Source organism: Coenobita brevimanus, chromosome 71 (assembly GCF_032717465.1).
Source record: "Coenobita brevimanus isolate Jiangsu-jjx chromosome 71, ASM3271746v2, whole genome shotgun sequence".
Taxonomy (NCBI): Eukaryota; Metazoa; Arthropoda; class Malacostraca; order Decapoda; family Coenobitidae; genus Coenobita; species Coenobita brevimanus.
The window spans coordinates 1,573,938-1,591,437 of NC_137024.1; the positions used below are offsets into that span (position 1 = coordinate 1,573,938).

At 44.7% G+C, this 17,500-nt stretch overlaps 1 protein-coding gene across 1 annotated transcript in view; it reads right to left on the reverse strand.

Moving 5' to 3' along the window:
* Window positions 1–17,500, reverse strand: part of LOC145406612 (uncharacterized) — a 161,710-nt gene that overhangs the window by 98,170 nt on the left and 46,040 nt on the right. The window contains exon 8 of the mRNA XM_080277688.1: window positions 17,236–17,458. Within this exon, the coding sequence (XP_080133814.1) occupies window positions 17,236–17,458 (223 nt within the window). The remainder of the gene's footprint in view (window positions 1–17,235; window positions 17,459–17,500) is intronic.

Here is a 17,500-nt window from a genome sequence, read left to right on the forward strand (position 1 = left end):
ATAACACCACAATCTCTAGCTCTCCAGGGTCGGGGCCGGAGATAAGAAACGGGACCTTTCTGGACTGACGGCCCACTCGAACTACCACGGGACAATACACTCACGAACACAAATCATGAATCCTTCGAAGCTTCGCTGTTTCACGTTCTTATCTCTTTGCTTTGTATCTTCGTAACCAGTCAAAGTATGGATACATAGACGACAATATACATGAATATAATATTGCTTTTTATTGCATGCCTTTCAAAATATCGCCACGGCAACTGGACGTGAGGGGAAACTCGAACAGGTTGGGGTTACGACACGAAGAGCCGAAGCAGTGTCATACAGGTGAGTGATCTGGCTCTGTGAGTAGGGATAGACTTGCTGTTTCAGAGCCAATACAGGCGCTCAGAGAGAATTTATCATCCCTCGCTCTCGTAAATAAGGATGAATCATGGTTGTGAGGGAAACAGTACGCTCCGGGACGATGCTGATAATGACGAGTGCGTGAACTGGCTTTGACGGTAAGTGGTAAATTATTTTCATTATGCAGATGCTGAGAATGAGGCTCGGGTTATAGCACACACACACACACACACACACACACACACACACACACACACACACACACACAGATGCTGAAACCGCCGTGTGGATTCACTGGGTGGTTTGGAAGCACTTTGACTCCTAATTTCTAACACGCAATTGTCTTTTTCCATCGTGTCCATATTGAATGAAGCTATTGTAGGAAAAAAATATATATGCACGAAACTAACACATATTGTCATCTATACTGCCATGATATGTTTGTGTAGCAGAATTTCTAGTAAGATAAATTACGCATGCCGGAGTAAGAGCGAAGCTTCGATTGGTTCACGACTTGCGTATACGTGCTCGCGTTGCCCCGTGATTGTGGACCGTCGTACCAGAAAGGACCCGGTACAGATCTCCGGCCCCGACTCGAATAGGCTGGAGATTGTGGTTTCAGAGAGAGAGAGGGGGGGGGGAGGAGGATAGGTGTGTACGGAGGGGGTAGGAGGAGGAGCTGCTTCAGGGGAGATTATGTTTAAGGAAGACGTGAAAGCTCCCATCTAAAGGTTCATAAAAAACGCGCCCTGATGCCCGCGCCATCTATTGTCGTGACGCGAAATTAATGTTAAATTTAGGGGGAACTATCATATATCACACAATTTAGTGGGAAACTATAATATACCACACATTTTTCTTTCTCTCTACCTTAGCCTAATAATACCATCTGTCCGTCTTGAATACCGAGTTGCAGATAGAGATTTATGCTAGAATATGCTGCTAGTCACGAAGAAGCGCCATGGAAGGGATGTGGAGCCACAGTACGGTCTCACGGTGCCATGGTGTGAAATAAGCTGCGACGGGGCGAAAATCTGGGCCAGGTTAAGGAAAAAGGAGTATAGTTTTCTTCTTCTACCCTCCCATGTTGTGGCCTTGGCTCTCTTTCTCCAGGGGTATTGATCTCAGAGGGAAAAAAATCTCTCAAGTTATTCAGGTGCCGCCACGCTCTCTAAGCTCTATAAAGCTCCAAGGTTTGAACATTGACCCATATCTTCTATCTGTCTGTTGCCAGCTATCTTAATCCTGTAAGGGGTGGCCACAAACAAATCGCCTCCATGTCGCCCTGTCCCCCGCCATTTCACTGCCCTGCTCCCAGCTCACACCCCCCTCTCTCATATAATTCTCCACTCCATCCCTCCATCTCATCCTTGGCTTCCCCCTCCCTCCTCCTCCCTCCACCTCACATACACTCTCCTCGTCAGTCTCTCGCTCTCCATTCTCTCCACATGGCCAAACCATCTCAATGTGCAGTAGATAATTAAGCTCCCTAACACCTCTTCTTTACCGATTTATTTTTTGATGTGGCTGAGTAATATAATTTTGTACTTTATCTGTGCAGAGTATGGCGACAGCGAAAGGAATTATATAAGGGACGAGGACAGTATGGTGTAGTAAGCTAAATAAATCGCTTAGGAAAAGGTGTTAGGGAGTTTCCTTAGCTGAAAGGAATACCCTGGCTTACTGTTTGCTGTACTCTGTTCACTCTAACTTGGCCTAAAATTGCCATCTGTCTGAAAATTGAGTTGTAACAATAGATTAACACCAGAATATGATGCTAGTCACGAAGAAGTGCTATGAAGAGGATGCAGAGCCGAAATAATGCCATCTGACCGTCTTGCATGTTGCGTTGTAACAGCGGATTAGCACTAGAAAATTATGCTAGTCACGAAGAAGCGCTATGGAATGGATGTAGAGCCGTAGTAATGTAGTAAATGCATGAAGTTAATAGAGACTAAATAGCTTAAGTCATTAGTGTTGAGAAATACGTATACGCTATCCTTGTCTTTCACGTAGTTATAAAAAAATGATTATGGAGAAATTTTGGGCTAGTCTCCCCTCTCGCCAGCTCAGTTTTAAGAGTAACAAGGCACAGAAAATGGAGGAGACTGAGAGGCAATAATTTTCACCTGAGCAAAATACTAAAGTTGCCCCTCTCACCCTCTTCCCATTTTCTCCACACTTTTATTCCACATCTCTCTCTCTCTCTCTCTCTCTCTCTCTCTCTCTCTCTCTCTCTCTCTCTCTCTCTCTCTCTTTTCATATCCTCTTTTGTCGTTCTATCACCTCTCTCTTTCTCTCTCTTTTCCTTACCTTCTCTCCTTCATTTCTCTTCTTCCTACTTCCTTTTCTTTATTCCTCTCCTTTACTCTCTTCTCTCTAGTTCATCTCTTCCTCCTCCCTCCTTTCCTCCTCTCTTCCTCCTCCCTCCTTCTTCCTCTCTTCCTCCTCCCTCCTTTCCTCCTCTCTTCCTCCTCCCTCCTTCCTCCTCTCTTCCTCCTCCCTCCTTCCCTCCACTCTTCCTCCTCCTGCCTGTCCCCCTCTCTTCCTCCTCCCTCCGTTCCTCCTCTCTTCCTCCTCCCTCCTTCTTCCTCTCTTCCTCCTCCCTCCTTTCTCCTCTCTTCCTCCTCCCTCCTTCCTCCTCCCTCCTTCCTCCTCTCTTCCTCCTTCCTCCTTTCCTCTTCTCTTCCTCCTCCCTCCGTTCCTCCTCTCTTCCGTCTCCCTCCTTCCTCCTCTCTTCCTCCTCCCTCCTTTCCTCCACTCTTCCTCCTCCCTCCTTTCCTCCCCTCTTCCTCCTCCCTCCTTTCCCCCCTCTCTTCCTCCTGCTTCCATTCCTCCCCTCTTCCTCCTGCTTCCATTCCTCCTCTCTTCCTCTCTCTCCTTCCTCCTTCTCTCCTTCCTTCCTTCTTTCTCTCTTTCTCTTTTCCTGCTTTTGGCTACAGGGTGCGTAAAAAAATGTATTAATATTCACGAAAATTTTTGACCACTGTTTAAAACCTAGACATATATTTTAGAATTTGGTGTCCTCTCTCTCTCTCTCTCTCTCTCTCTCTCTCTCTCTCTCATAGGCTTGTATTCTCGTAAGGCAAGGAAGCTCCCTAACACCTTCTCCTAAGCGATTTATTTTGCTTATTACACCTTCCTGTGTTACATAAATCCTTCCACTATCACCACACTCTCTATAAATAGCGTACAAAAGGATATTAACCAGCCATATCCTAAAATAAATCGCTAAAGAAGAGGTGTTAGGTAGTGAATTAAGGTGTATATTACCTTTTACCTGCGGGTAATTAGAGGTATGTTTCTCACCTGCGTCTTCATTAAGCATCTATATATTTGACAATGAGATGGAGACACGGGGATGAGAGAGAACTTTTGTATGTGACTGTATATTCTCTTAAACACACACATATACATACACCACACACACACACACACACACACACACACACACACACACACACACACACACACACACAAACACGGATCGAGTGAGAAAAAGACAGACAGACAGACAGACAGACAGACACACACACACACACACACACACACACACACACACACACACACACACACACACACACGCAAACCGGGTGAAAGAAAGAGACAGGCAAAGAAAGACGCACAACACACTGACAGCAAAATCACTCTGTCAACGCTGTCAACGCAGACGACACGCACTATATCAGAGAGAGAGAGAGAGAGAGAGAGAGAGAGAGAGAGAGAGAGAGAGAGAGAGAGAGAGAGAGAGCAGAAGAGGAATGAATGAAGGAAGGAAGGAGGGAGAGAGGAAGAGGAGGGAGGAAGCACTGAGACTAAGAGGGAGTGAAGAGGACCGAGGTAAGGCAGAGGAAAGAGGAGAAAGAAGCCTGAGGGGAGAGTAGTGGAAGAGGGAGAGGAAGAGGGAGAGGAAGGGAAGGTAGAGAGAGGGAGAAAAGTGGAGGAGAGAAGAGAGGGGGGAGAGACGGAGGAAAGAAAGAGACAGGAGGAAAGGATAGAATGGATGGGGGTGGAGGGGAGAGAGAGAGAGAGAGAGAGAGAGAGAGAGAGAGAGAGAGAGAGAGACGGAGAGAGAGAGGAAAACTAGACAGGTGAATGAGAAAGAGAATTGGAGGGGAGGGCGAGGGGAGATAAGAAGGGGGGAAGGGAGAGAGGAAGGGAGGAAAGAAGAAGAGAGAGAAAAGAGAGAGGGAGAGAGAAAAGGGAGGGAGGGAGGGAGAGAAGGGAGCAATAAAACGCGGCTGGTTAAGTTTGGGAGGCTGGCCCTGGGGGGGTTTGGGGGGGCCTTTGAGTAAAACGTGAAGGGAATTATTTGATGTGTAAATTCTTGAGAGAGAGAGAGAGAGAGAGAGAGAGAGAGAGAGAGAGAGGAAACAGGGACAGAGGAAGTGTGTGTGTGTGTGTGTGTGTGTGTGTGTGTGTGTGTGTGTGTGTGTGTGTGTGTGTGTGTGTGTGGAATGCATTAGGGTAGCAGAACCTCACACAATTGCATTATATCGAACTCCCTTCGCTACACACCAACACACATATCCACTACACACTCCCACACCCTCCCTACACCCCTCAGCCCCTTCTTACAGCTCCCTACACCCTTCTTACACCCTCTCACAGCTCCCTACACCCCTCAACACCTTCCTACAGCTCCCTACACCCTCCCTACACCCCTCAGCACCTCCTTACAGCTCCCTACACCCTTCTTACACCCTCTCACAGCTCCCTACACCCCTCAACACCTTCCTACAGCTCCCTACATCCTCCCTACACCCGTCAGCCCCTTCTTACACCTCCCTACACCCTTCTTACACCCTCTCACAGCTCCCTACACCCCTCAACACCTTCCTACAGCGCCCTACACCTCTCTACACACCAGCTAAACTCTGCCAAACCTTTTTCACCCTTCAGTACCATCTTACACCCTTCTATACCCTTCTTACACCCTCCCACACCCTCCCTCCACCCACCTACACCCACTCATACTCTCTCTACACCTCATCATCTTTTAATCTTAGCCTCTGCTCTTTATGTACTTCTATGTAGTTCCCTAACACCTTTTCTTTAGCGATTTATTTTTGGACACGACTGGTTAATATCAATTTGTTTACTATTTATGTTGATTATGGTGATACATGAGTGATTTAAGCAACACAAAGAGGATAGTTAGGAGTAATAGGCAAAATAAATCGCTCAGGAAGAGGTGTTAGGGAACTTCCTTAACCGACGAGAATGCGGATTTTAGTCTGCCCGAGAGAGAGAGAGAGAGAGAGAGAGAGAGAGAGAATGGAGACACCAAGCCGTCCCCAGAAGACACAAGACCCTAGGCGCTATGTTCGTACCACCCTATGTATTTATCTTGTATCTCGTAGTCTATCTCTCTCTCATACGGAGTGGCCACAAACAAATCGCCTCCACGTCACCCTGTCCCCCTGTATCTCGTAATGAGGGGGTTAATGAGGCCTCGCTCCACTTCCCAGCCTCCGTAATTAGGTTAATGACCCTCCATCGCTTCATTAGGCCGGCAGGTAATTGTGTTTCTTGATGCCAAACACCTGGAGATGCTCACCTGTTCGCCAGCCCCCTCACAAGACCCGGCGTGAGGCTAAAAGGTAAGTAGATGGAAGGATGGATGATGGATAGGTGGATGGATGGATGGATTGAGAGAGAGAGAGAGAGAGAGAGAGAGAGAGAGAGAGAGAGAGAGAGAGAGAAAACAGACAGACGGAAAATATATATAGTTTGAAAGTCGCCAAAAAATAAAAATAATAATAATAATAATTTGTCAGTAAAGGAAAATCATGTATGGAAAGCAATTAGGCAGGGATGATATGTATGAGGCTTCGAAAGGAAATAGGAAAAGAAGTGAAAATAATATGACAGCTAAAATATGAGTCTGTCTGTCTATCTATCTATTGCCAGACGCCTTAATCCCGTAAGGGGTGGCCACAAACAAATCGCCTCCATGTCGCCCTGTCCCCCGTCATTAAGAAGTTAAAAAATATGAAAGCTAAAATATGAAGCTATCTATCTATTGCCTGACGCCTTAATCCTGTAGGGGGTGGCCACAAACAAATCGCCTCCATGTCGCCCTGTCCCCCGCCATTTCACTGCCCTGCTCCCAGCTCACACACCCCTCTCTCATATACCTCTCCACTCCATCCCTCCATCTCATCCTTGGCCTCCCCCTTCCTCTGTCCCCCTCCACCTCACTCACATACACTCTCCTCGTTAGTCTCTCACCCTCCATCCTCCATGTATTTCAAGGTCCAAAAAAATCTCTCTCTGAATGAATTTCCGAGAAGTGGTGGTGGTGGTGGTGGTAGTAGTAGTAGTTGTGGTGGTGGTGGTGGCGGTGGTGGTGGTGGAAGTAGTAGTAGTAGTAGTAGTGGTGGTGGTGGTGGTGATGGTGGTTGTAGTAGTAGTAGTAGTAGTAGTGGTAGTGGTGGTAGTAGTAGTAGTAGTGATCGTAGAAGAAATGGTAGTGGTGGTAGTAGTAATAGTTGTAATAGCGGTGGTGGTGGTAGTAGTAGTAGTAGTAGCAGAAGTAGTAGTAGTAGTAGTAGCAGAAGTAGTAGTAGTAGTAGTAGCAGAAGTAGTAGTAGTAGTAGTAGTAGTAGTAGTGGTGGTGGTGGTAGTAGTTGTTGTTGTTGCACCCCCAGGTTCATCGTAGTAGAAATGGTAGTGATAGTAGTAGCAATAGTAGTAGTAGTAGTAGTAGTAGCAGAAGTAGTAGTAGTAGTAGTAGCAGAAGTAGTAGTAGTAGTAGTAGTAGTAGCAGAAGTAGTAGTAGTAGTAGCAGAAGTAGTAGTAGTAGTAGTAGTAGTAGTAGTAGTAGTAGTAGTAGTAGTAGTAGTAGTAGTAGTGGTGGTGGTGGTGGTAGTAGTTGTTGTTGTTGCACCCCCAGGTTCATCGTAGTAGAAATGGTAGTGATAGTAGTAGCAATAGTAGTAGTAGCGGTGGTAGCAGTAGTATGTAGTAGTAGTAATAGTAGTAGTAGTTGTTGTTGTAGTAGTAGCTGTAGTTGTTGTTGTTGTAGCTGTTGTTGTAGCCTTAGGTTCATATGAAACGTGAACCCAGTGGACTGCAGGCTGAAGTTACCCTCTCACACTCCACACCATCCTCTGGGGGGATAGGGAGGGAGTTGAGGGACGTTTGCATAGCCGGGCAGTGAAGTCGCCTATATCCGTGCCACCCCGTGAAGGCGCCCCTCTATAGCAAGGGAAATCTATAAGTATCCTGTATTGTGTAAGTAAATCTAGTACTTAAAGATACTGGGAAAGGTGCCTCTCTCTCTCTCTCTCTCTCTCTCTCGCAGCTTTGATCAATTGTACAAGATTCTCCACATATAAATCGTTTGGCAGAAGTAGACGAAGACGGTAATGGGAGTGTGTGAATTTATGAGAGAGAGAGAGAGAGAGAGAGAGAGAGAGAGAGAGAGAGGGAGGCACTGGGCAGATAATATAAAAAAAAACTTATTATATTTCCACGTATTATGTAGGAATAAACACACAAATATTTAATAACTCTTGCCAGCTCACCTGTCAGCCTCCTCAGGTGTGTAATTAATCAGTGAGGCAAAGGTGGACGAAGGTGAGAGGGTAAACTAGGGCCAGATAGACCGGAAATTAAATTATTACACTATCTATCTATCTATTACCAGACGCTTTAATCCCGTAAGGGGTGGCCACAAACAAATCGCCTCCATGTCACCTCTCTACTAACATCATTTTAGAGGGTTTCCGCGAAGCCTCGATGGAGTAAAGGTGCGTGGCGACAGGTGAGGGTACTGCCAACACCTGAGAGCCAATTAAGGTAAACCAGGTGTGGCATTGGTGGTGTGGGGGTGGTATTAGAAGATTAGGTAATTTATCTATCTATCTATCTATTGCCAGACGCCTTAATCTCTTATACGGGGTGGCCACAAACAAATCGCCTCCACGTCACCCTGTCCCCCGCCATTTCACTGCCCTTCTGCCAATTCACACCCCGCTCTCTCATATACCTCTCCACTCCATCCCTCCATCTCATCCTTGGCCTTCCCCTCCCTCTCTCCCTTTCCACCTGACTCACATACACTCTCCTCGTCAGTCTCTCACTCTCCATCCTCTCTACATGGCCCAACCACCTCAATGCTAATTATATATCAACATAGAGAGGTATTATGGAAGGAATAGACCATCTCATTGATATAATCGGAGGGGCTTCCAACCCTCTCAGGACGAGGGTTTTTCTTCAGGTAAATAAAATCGTCTGGCTGAATCAAGAATAAATCAGGAATAAATCAGAAATAAATCAGGAATTAATCAGGAATAAATCAGTAATAAATCAAAAATAAATCAGGAATAAATCAGGAATAAATCAGAAATAAATCAGGAATTAATCAGGAATAAATCAGAAATAAGTAAGGAATAAATCAGGAATAAATTAGAAATAAATCAAGAATTAATCAGGAATAAATCAGAAATAAATCAGAAATAAATCAGGAATAAATCAAGAATTAATCAGAAATAAATCAGAAATAAATCAGGAATAAATCAGGAATAATCAGGAATAAATCAGGAATAAATCAAGAATTAATCAGGAATAAATCAGAAATAAATCAGGAATAAATCAGAAATAAATCAGCAATAAATCAGGAATAAATCAGGAATAAATCAGAAATAAATCAGGAATAAATCAAATAAATCAAGAATAACTCAAGAATAAATCAGGAATAAATCAGGAATAAATCAAATAAATCAAGAATAACTCAAGAATAAATCAGGAATAAATCAGGAATAAATCAGAAAAAAATCAGAAATAAATCAGGTATAAATCAGAAATAAATCAGGAATAAATCAGGAATAAATCAGGAATAAATCAGGAATAAATCAGGTATAAATCAGGAATAAATCAGGAATAAATCAGGTATAAATCAGGAATAAATCAGGAATAAATCAGGAATAAATCAGGTATAAATCAGGGATAAATCAGGAATAAATCAGAAAAAAATAAGAAATAAATCAGGAATAAATCAGGAATAAATCAGCTGAGAGGGAGTGCAGAGGATTAAGAGAGAGAGAATTTCGCCATTCTAACCCCCTCAAAGTCAGGGCAACTCTACTGTGTCTCTCTCCCAGCCTCTACTAGACGATTTCTTCCAGGTGATAATACAGGTTAGACGATTTCATTCAGATAAGCATGGGAGATTGGAGGTCCCTAACACCCTTTCCTTACCGATTTATTTTAGGATGTGGGTGGATGATATTATTTTTAAGTCACGTATATAGAGTAAGGCGAATTTAGGATGATTTGTGAAGAGGACGGCCAGGTGTACTAAGCAGACTAAATCGCTGAGGAAAAGGTGTTAGGGAGCTTCCGCAACCGAGGAGAAAACTCACCTGGGAGGGTTAATTAGAGGATATTACCTGGGTTGACCTGATATTCCTCTCCTTTAAGATTACACAGGATTACACAGGAAAGCAAACAGCAACAGACCTTATGGTCCTTTCGAGGCTGCTTGTTAGAGAAAACTATGACTACAAGCTCTAACTCTACATGTTGAAGGACAAGGATAGTAAAGCAAGAAGGCTCCCCCCACCACCAAACCCTCCAGGAAAAAGGGAGAAAAACCACCATGCAGCATGGAAAAACTGACATGGAAATTTTATAGGAAACACTGGAAAGGAAAAGTCACATTCTATAGTACTTTATCTATGAGCTACCCGATAGAGTAACCTGAAAGAGAAAGTAAACAAATAAAATAATAGTTACGGCATGACGCTATAAACCGGTTACATTGAGTTAATGGGAAGTCTGTGGACATAACGTGGAAGCTACACACTGCACAGTGTGGATGTTTAGGGGTGATGCAGGAGCCTTGCCTGGCGCTTTTAAGGTAGGCAGCAGTCAGTCAGGCCCTAGCTCCGTTTGCTCCACTGAGACAAGGAACTCTCCCATGTGGGACAAGTACACAAGTTTCATCCTGAAGCAGTGACCCCTGGTACATTAAAAAAATCCCGATGGTGGTCACTTGACTAACAGGGACCCTCAGTGATCCACAGCCCATCACAGGTCGAAAGTAAGAGTAGTGACCGTTAACTCAGGGTTATCTGTGCAGATCCTAATCTGTGCTTATATTGCTTTCTTTGCGCTGGGGAGATTGAAAAGTATATAGGACGGGTGTCTTAGATAAAAGGGGACTGCACAGTGCACAGTGTGGATGTGCAATGCACAGAGTGGATGTTTAGGGGTGGTGCGGCAACCTTCCCTGGCGCTTTTTAGGTAGGCAGCAGTCAATCAGGCAATAGCTCCGTTCACTCCACTGAGACAAGGAACTCTCCCATGTGGGACAGTACACAAGTTTCATCCTGAAGCAGTGACCCCTGGTACATTAAAAAAATCCCGATGGTGGTCACTTGACTAACAGGGACCCTCAGTGATCCACATCCCATCACAGGTCGAAAGTAAAAGTAGTGACCGTTAACTCAGGGTTATCTGTGCAGATCCTAATCTGTGCTTACTGTATATTACCTCATTTGCTTTGGGTAAATCGAAAAACGTATAATAACGTGATGTGACGCTATGTTAAGTTTATGGGGTGTCCTGTAGACACGAGGGGACTGCACAGTGTGGATGTTTAGGGGAGTAATATTTTGCTGACGATCAAGGCCACGTACCCACACCCAACACACGACAGGCAGGAGTGGAGGAGTGGAGGAGGAGTGGAGGAGTGGAAGAGAAGTGGAGGAGGAATGGAGGAGGAGTGAAGGTGTGGGAGAGGAGTGAAGATAGAATGTAGGAGAAGTGCAGAAGGAGTGGACGAGGAGTGCAAGAGGAGTGGAGGAGTAGAAGAGGCGTAGAAGAGGCGTGGAAACGGAGTGGAGGTACAGTGGAAGAGGAGTGGCAGGGAAGAGGAGGAGGAGTGAAGGAGGAGTGGAAGAGGAGTAGAAGAGGAGTGGAAGAGGAGTAGAAGAGGAGTGGAAGAGGAGTGGAAGAGGAGTGGAGAAGGTGTAGAAGAGGAGTGGAAGAGGAGTGGAAGAGGAGTGGAAGAGGAGTGGAGAAGGTGTAGAAGAGGAGTGAAGATAGAAGAAGGAGTGGAGGAGAAGTGGAGAAGAGCGGAGGAGGAATGGAATAGGGGTGAGAGGGAGTGGAAGAGGAATGGAAGAGGAGTGGAAGAGGAGTGGAGGAGTGGAGGCGAGGTGGAAGAGAAGTGGAAGAGGAGTGGAGGAGGAGTGGAGAGAGATTGTAGACTTGGGTGAGGCCATATAACTAGAGCCAACAAATGATGAGCCGGAGTGGAGAAGGTCATGCACTAACAAGGCCTCATTATTTGGGTTAATTAATTACGTAAGAGGAGGATTACCTAATTATGGTGTTAATTATGTGTCTTCAGGGCTCCCAAACACCATTTCTTAAGTGATTTATTTTGCTTATTACATCTTATAGCCTCCCCTGTGTTATATAAATCCTTCCAATATCGCCATACTCTCCATAAATAACCTACAAAGGGATGTTAACCAGCCATATCCAAAAATAAATCGCTAAGGAGGAGGTCTTAGGGAGCTTCCGTACCTGACAAGAATACGGGCATAACATGATCGTGTTTCTCTGTCTGTCTGTCTGTCTGTCTGTCGTCTTTCTGTCTCTCTATTGCAAAAGTTAATCGATATTCCCATTTATGTAGTGACAACTTTGTAACTGTCTTCCTCTGGCTGTCTTTCCTTCCTGTCTATAGCCTTCTGTCTCTAAAATATTTCCAGGTATCTAGGTTAGTTGGAGAGAGCAATTTTTCCATTTTTTCAGCTGTTTTCTGTTTTTACATAAAGGAAAAGGAAATCTAGAGATATTTATTGATATTCTTAACCAGCCATCTTAGTAAATAGCTTCGTGGTATTGTGACAGCATCTTAACTACCTCCTTGCCACCTCCAGACAGCCTCAGAAGTTTAAAGGAGGAAGTATTATTGATGAGATGATAATTAGATTTGTCACCCCTCTCACACCTGGATCCGTTTTCTACAGACAGGCTTCTCGTCTCCATTAACACCCCTTTCATCGTCACTCTAAGTCAGTCTCTTAACACCTCTCTCTCTCTCTCTCTCTCTCTCTCTGCTCTATACACCACCACTCACCACATTTCACCCTATCACTCCTCACACCATCCCTCTCACCACCCCCCGCTCCACCCATCTCATCATTCACTATTGCACATTACATATTTCATCACTCAACTCATCACACATCACGACCACGCCTCTGTCACATATCATCATCACACCCTGGCTCACCATTGCTCTCCATCTCTCACCACACAGCACCACCACACCATACACCACACATGACCCTTTCAGATCACTTATTCACTGCCTCTCCCCCACCACACACCACCATCACAAGTCATCATGTCACACCTCACCACTCGTCACACATCACCACACACCACCACACCGTTCACCACACACCACCACATTCCACCGCTCACCACACCACCACACCATTCATCACACATCACCACACACCACACCGCCACACCGTTCACCACATTCCACAACTCACCACACACCACCACACCATACACCACACACCACACACCACACCACCACACCGTTCATCACACATCACCACACACCACACCGTTCATCACACATCACCACACACCACTCACCACATCCGTAGTCCACCACACACCACCACACCACCACACAACACCACACCACTCATCACACACCACTCACCACACATCACCAACACACATCATCACTACACCACTCTCACCACACCGCTCCATGACCTCGTTCAGTTCTGTGACACGCACCGCTGTGAAAATAATAATAATAATAATAATAATAATAATAATAATTATAATAACAATAATAATAATCTATCTATCTATCTATCTATCTACTGCCAGACGCCACAATCCCGTAAGGGGTGGCCATTTGACTCTGAGTTAGTTGTTTTACGGGGAGGGGCACTAACCCTCCACCAACCCACTTGTTGACACGTAAGGACCACGTATGGTTTGGTTATATGGTTACCACCCAGCGTTGTAAATGGTTTCTTGGCTTACAGGAAACCATTTGGCTTGTCACTCAATGTAAAGCCACCTGTAAAGGAAAGAAAAGCAATAAGAAGTGACAGGAAAGATGGGAGAAATAGGAAGAGAGGAGGGCAGGCACAGAAAAAGAATGATAAAAGCTAAGGAAGAAGTAGGCAGCACTACATCAAGTGAGTGGATGATGGTCGCCAACACCTACCACTAATTTTACGTCAGCCTCATAATTCTTAGTCTAAAGTTTGGAGCGATGTTAGTGTCCACAGTCAACCTTCTCTCACCCAGAAGGAGAATTAGGGATCTGCCTGTAACATTGATGGTTGTGAGAGGCGTTCAAGGGAAGGGTGTGACATAGCGATAATTCACACCCTTACGGATCCTCTTGTAGGGGATCTTCATTTGTCTGCCTTCGTTTCTTCGTGTAAATTAAACTTTTGGCCAAAACTGTAGCTTCCTCGAGAGACAGCCAATCCCAGAGTTCACCTGCCTGTATCCCTGTCACTCACCTGCTTGTCTGTCTGTCCGTCTGCCTGTCTTTGGTGCTATCGGATTCGCCTGTCAATGGGTCTGTCTTCCTGTCAGTCATCTCAGTTCCCTTTGACTTCTGCCTACACGCGCGTTTGATGTGTGTGTGTGTGTGTGTGTGTGTGTGTGTGTGTGTGTGTGTGTGTGCGCGTTTGAGCCATGTGCATTTGGCTCATATACACACGACTACTACCGCCTTACCATTTACACCTATTTTCCGTCACAATAGGGAGAATGCGTCTGATGAACAAAATAGGCAACACAGAAATAGGGCTCAAATATATCCCAGCCTTCCAATTTGCCAGCTAAATAGGGAATCACTGCACCATCGAACCTCCTCCCTTTAGGAATTAATAAGCCTCGCATACCTTTCTCTGTTTCTGCCTCTGACCCTTTGTAATGTTGTTCCCTAATTATCCCTTGCAATCCTCACCTGGAGCTGGATTTATTTGGGGATTTATATTGGGATTTATGTGAGTTTTTATTACTGTTACTACTATCCAGTGGTAGGTAGTGGCGACCATCATCCACTCACTTGATGTAGCGCTGCCTACTTCTTCCTTAGCCTTTATCATTCTTTTTCTGTGCCTGCCCTCCTCTCTTCCTATTTCTCCCATCTTTCCTGTCACTTCTTATTTGCTTTTCTTTCCTTTACAGGTGGCTTTACATTGAGTGACAAGCCAAATGGTGTCCTGTAAGCCAAGAAACCATTTACAACGCTGGGTGGTAACCATATAACCAAACCATACGTGCTCCCTACGTGTCAGCAAGTGGGTTGGTGGAGGGTTAGTGCCCCTCCCCGTAAAACAAATAACTCAAAGTCAAATGGCCACCCCTTACGGGATTATGGCGTCTGGCAATAGATAGATAGATAGATAAACTACAATCCTTACTACACTCAAATCTTAACGTAACTAAGACCTAACTACAAGGAAGCAGAGTGAAGTTATACCAGATCCCTTCCTTGTTTGGTAATCTCAGGTTGATTGACAGGTGAGAGGTAGGGAAGTAACTAAACAAACCCAGAATGCAACTAACTCACATACATTACATAACTATCAACATAACTACAGTAAAGGCAGAGGAGGAAAGGTTATAGCAGGTCTCTTCCTTCTTCCTGCTCTAGTTTCTTAGCAGGTGGGAAGGCGGAAAGTGATCAGACCCAAGAAAGTGCACTAGAATCTTGTACCAACGTAACCACAACAAAGATGATGGGGAAGAAGTTGCAGCATTCTTCCCTCTTTCTTCCCAGGTTTCTTGAGAGGTGGGATATGAACGAGGTACCTGTCGATAAGAAATGCACTCGACTCGCATACATCTCGCCTCTGGAACGTGAGCAACATCCAAAGAAGCAAAACCCAGGAGGTTGACCCGGGTGTACTGAGCTAGGAGGCTGTAGCGACGGAGAGGACTGTGAGTGACGTCTGTCTTGTAGAAACAGGAGATTCACGGCACCACACCACGCCACACTCCACCACCACATCACCACACACCACCACCACACGCCCCTGCCACGAAGCATCACCATAACACATCACATATCACAAGCATCATCACACTTCGTCTCTACGTCTCACCATAAGATCCTTCACACATCACCACTCATCACCACCCAGCTCATCACCACCACGCGTCACTACTACACATCATTACCTCACATCACAACCATACATCATCCATCACCACCACACATCACCACCATGCATCACACATCATCACAGTACAATACATCACCAATATCGATTACATGCCTCTAGTAATGTATACGAAGATAAATCGAAAGAGAGAGAGAGAGAGAGAGAGAGAGAGAGAGAGAGAGAGAGAGAGAGAGAGAGAGAGAGAGAGAGAGAGAGAGAGAGAGAGAGAGAGAGAGAGAGAGAGAGAGAGAGAGAGAGAAGGAAATCTAAGCTGGGTCTAAGCTCTGAAAACAAATTAATTACACATCTCTCAGTTCAGGATTAGTCTGGAATAGCACCCCCTCAAAAATTCCTCGTTTTCTGTTACATTTTCTTTACTATCTTTCATCTTTCTTTCATTCTCTCTCTTACTCATTTTTTTTTTCTTTTCCAGATCCTAAAATGGGCTGGGACTAAAAACGCTTCTGTCACTGAGTTGCTGAGTTACTGAGGGCAAATGCTCCTTAATTAGCCTTTTCTGTATAGAGGGAGTTTGTGTTTAGCCTGTGATTTATGCTTATATGTTTACCCTTTCCAGCCGTCCTAGAAGTTCCAGATACTGAGGAATATTGCATACGTGTAAAAAAAAAAAAAAAAAGAAAGGAAAGGGGAAAGAAGTGAAATTGTTACTAAAATGATATAAGCAAATAAGGATGAATTACAAGCTTAGAGAGAGAGAGAGAGAGAGAGAGAGAGAGAGAGAGAGAGAGAGAGAGAGGAAAACACTATTCTTTCTCCCCTTACCCTTCTATGGGGGAGAAAGATAAAGAAAGACAGATTGACAGCAGAAAATCTAACTCTGATATTTACAAAGAAACTTCAGTCCATTTCTATTTCTTAAATACGATATTATAATTTCCAGGAGGGACGAAAACGTGTAAAATTTCTCCATATATATATTTCCTTCATCCTGCAAAAAAAAATATCACTACTCCTTTCACTATAACTTGGCCTGAAATACTGCCATCTCTCCATCTTGAATGCTGAGTTGTAGCAGTGAGCAGTAGAATATGATGCTAGTCACGAAGAAGTGCCGTGGGCAGAACGTAGAGCCTTAGCAATCAGCCACTGAGCACCGTGAAATAAGCTGCGAGAGGACGAATATCTGGGCCAAGTTAAGGTGAAAGGAGTGTAGCTACGGCAAGAATATTATCAAGTCCTTTTTCTTTCTTTCTTTCTCTCTCTAATTCTTTTCCAGGATAGATGTGCAACGTCCCCAGTTCTTCCTACGTATCAGAATGTGAGCTAGAGAGGGTAGTGAGCTCGGAGTCTGTTTGTGTAGTCGAGATCTTGCCTGTAGGAATTACTTAACTCTGAATGGGGCGCCGTAGGATGGGTTTAGTACAGTGGGCCTTCGAACCTTCTCCCGTTTTCTTCCACTATTTCTCGTTTCGACCCTTTTCTCTCTCTCTCTCTCTCTCTCTCTCTGAATGTGCTTTTCGCCCTTGTTTCCGTGTCCTTTGGGTTCATTTTCACGTACATCCCATTCTTTTCATTTTCTCTCTCTCTCTCTCTCTCTCTCGGGAAAGTGACTGATCTATGTAACTCTCTTCTGTGTATCTTTTTGTATGTCTGTGTTCTCTGTGTAAGTATGTAACTCTCTTCTGTGCATCTTTTTGTATGCTCTGTGTACGTCTGTGTGAGTATCTATGTGTACGTCTGTGTGTTCTGTGTAACCCTGTGTACGTCTGTGTGCTCTGTGTAACTCTGTGTACGTCTGTGTGCTCTGTGTAACTTTGTGTACGTCTGTGTGCTCTATATCTATCTCTGTGTACTCCTGTGTGTTCTGTGCATCTCTGTGTACGTCTGTGTATCTGTGCATCTCTGTGTACGTCTGTGTGCTCTGTGTATCTCTGTGTACGTCTGTGTGCTCTGTGTATCTGTGTACGTCTGTGTGCTCTGTGTATCTCTGTGTACGTCTG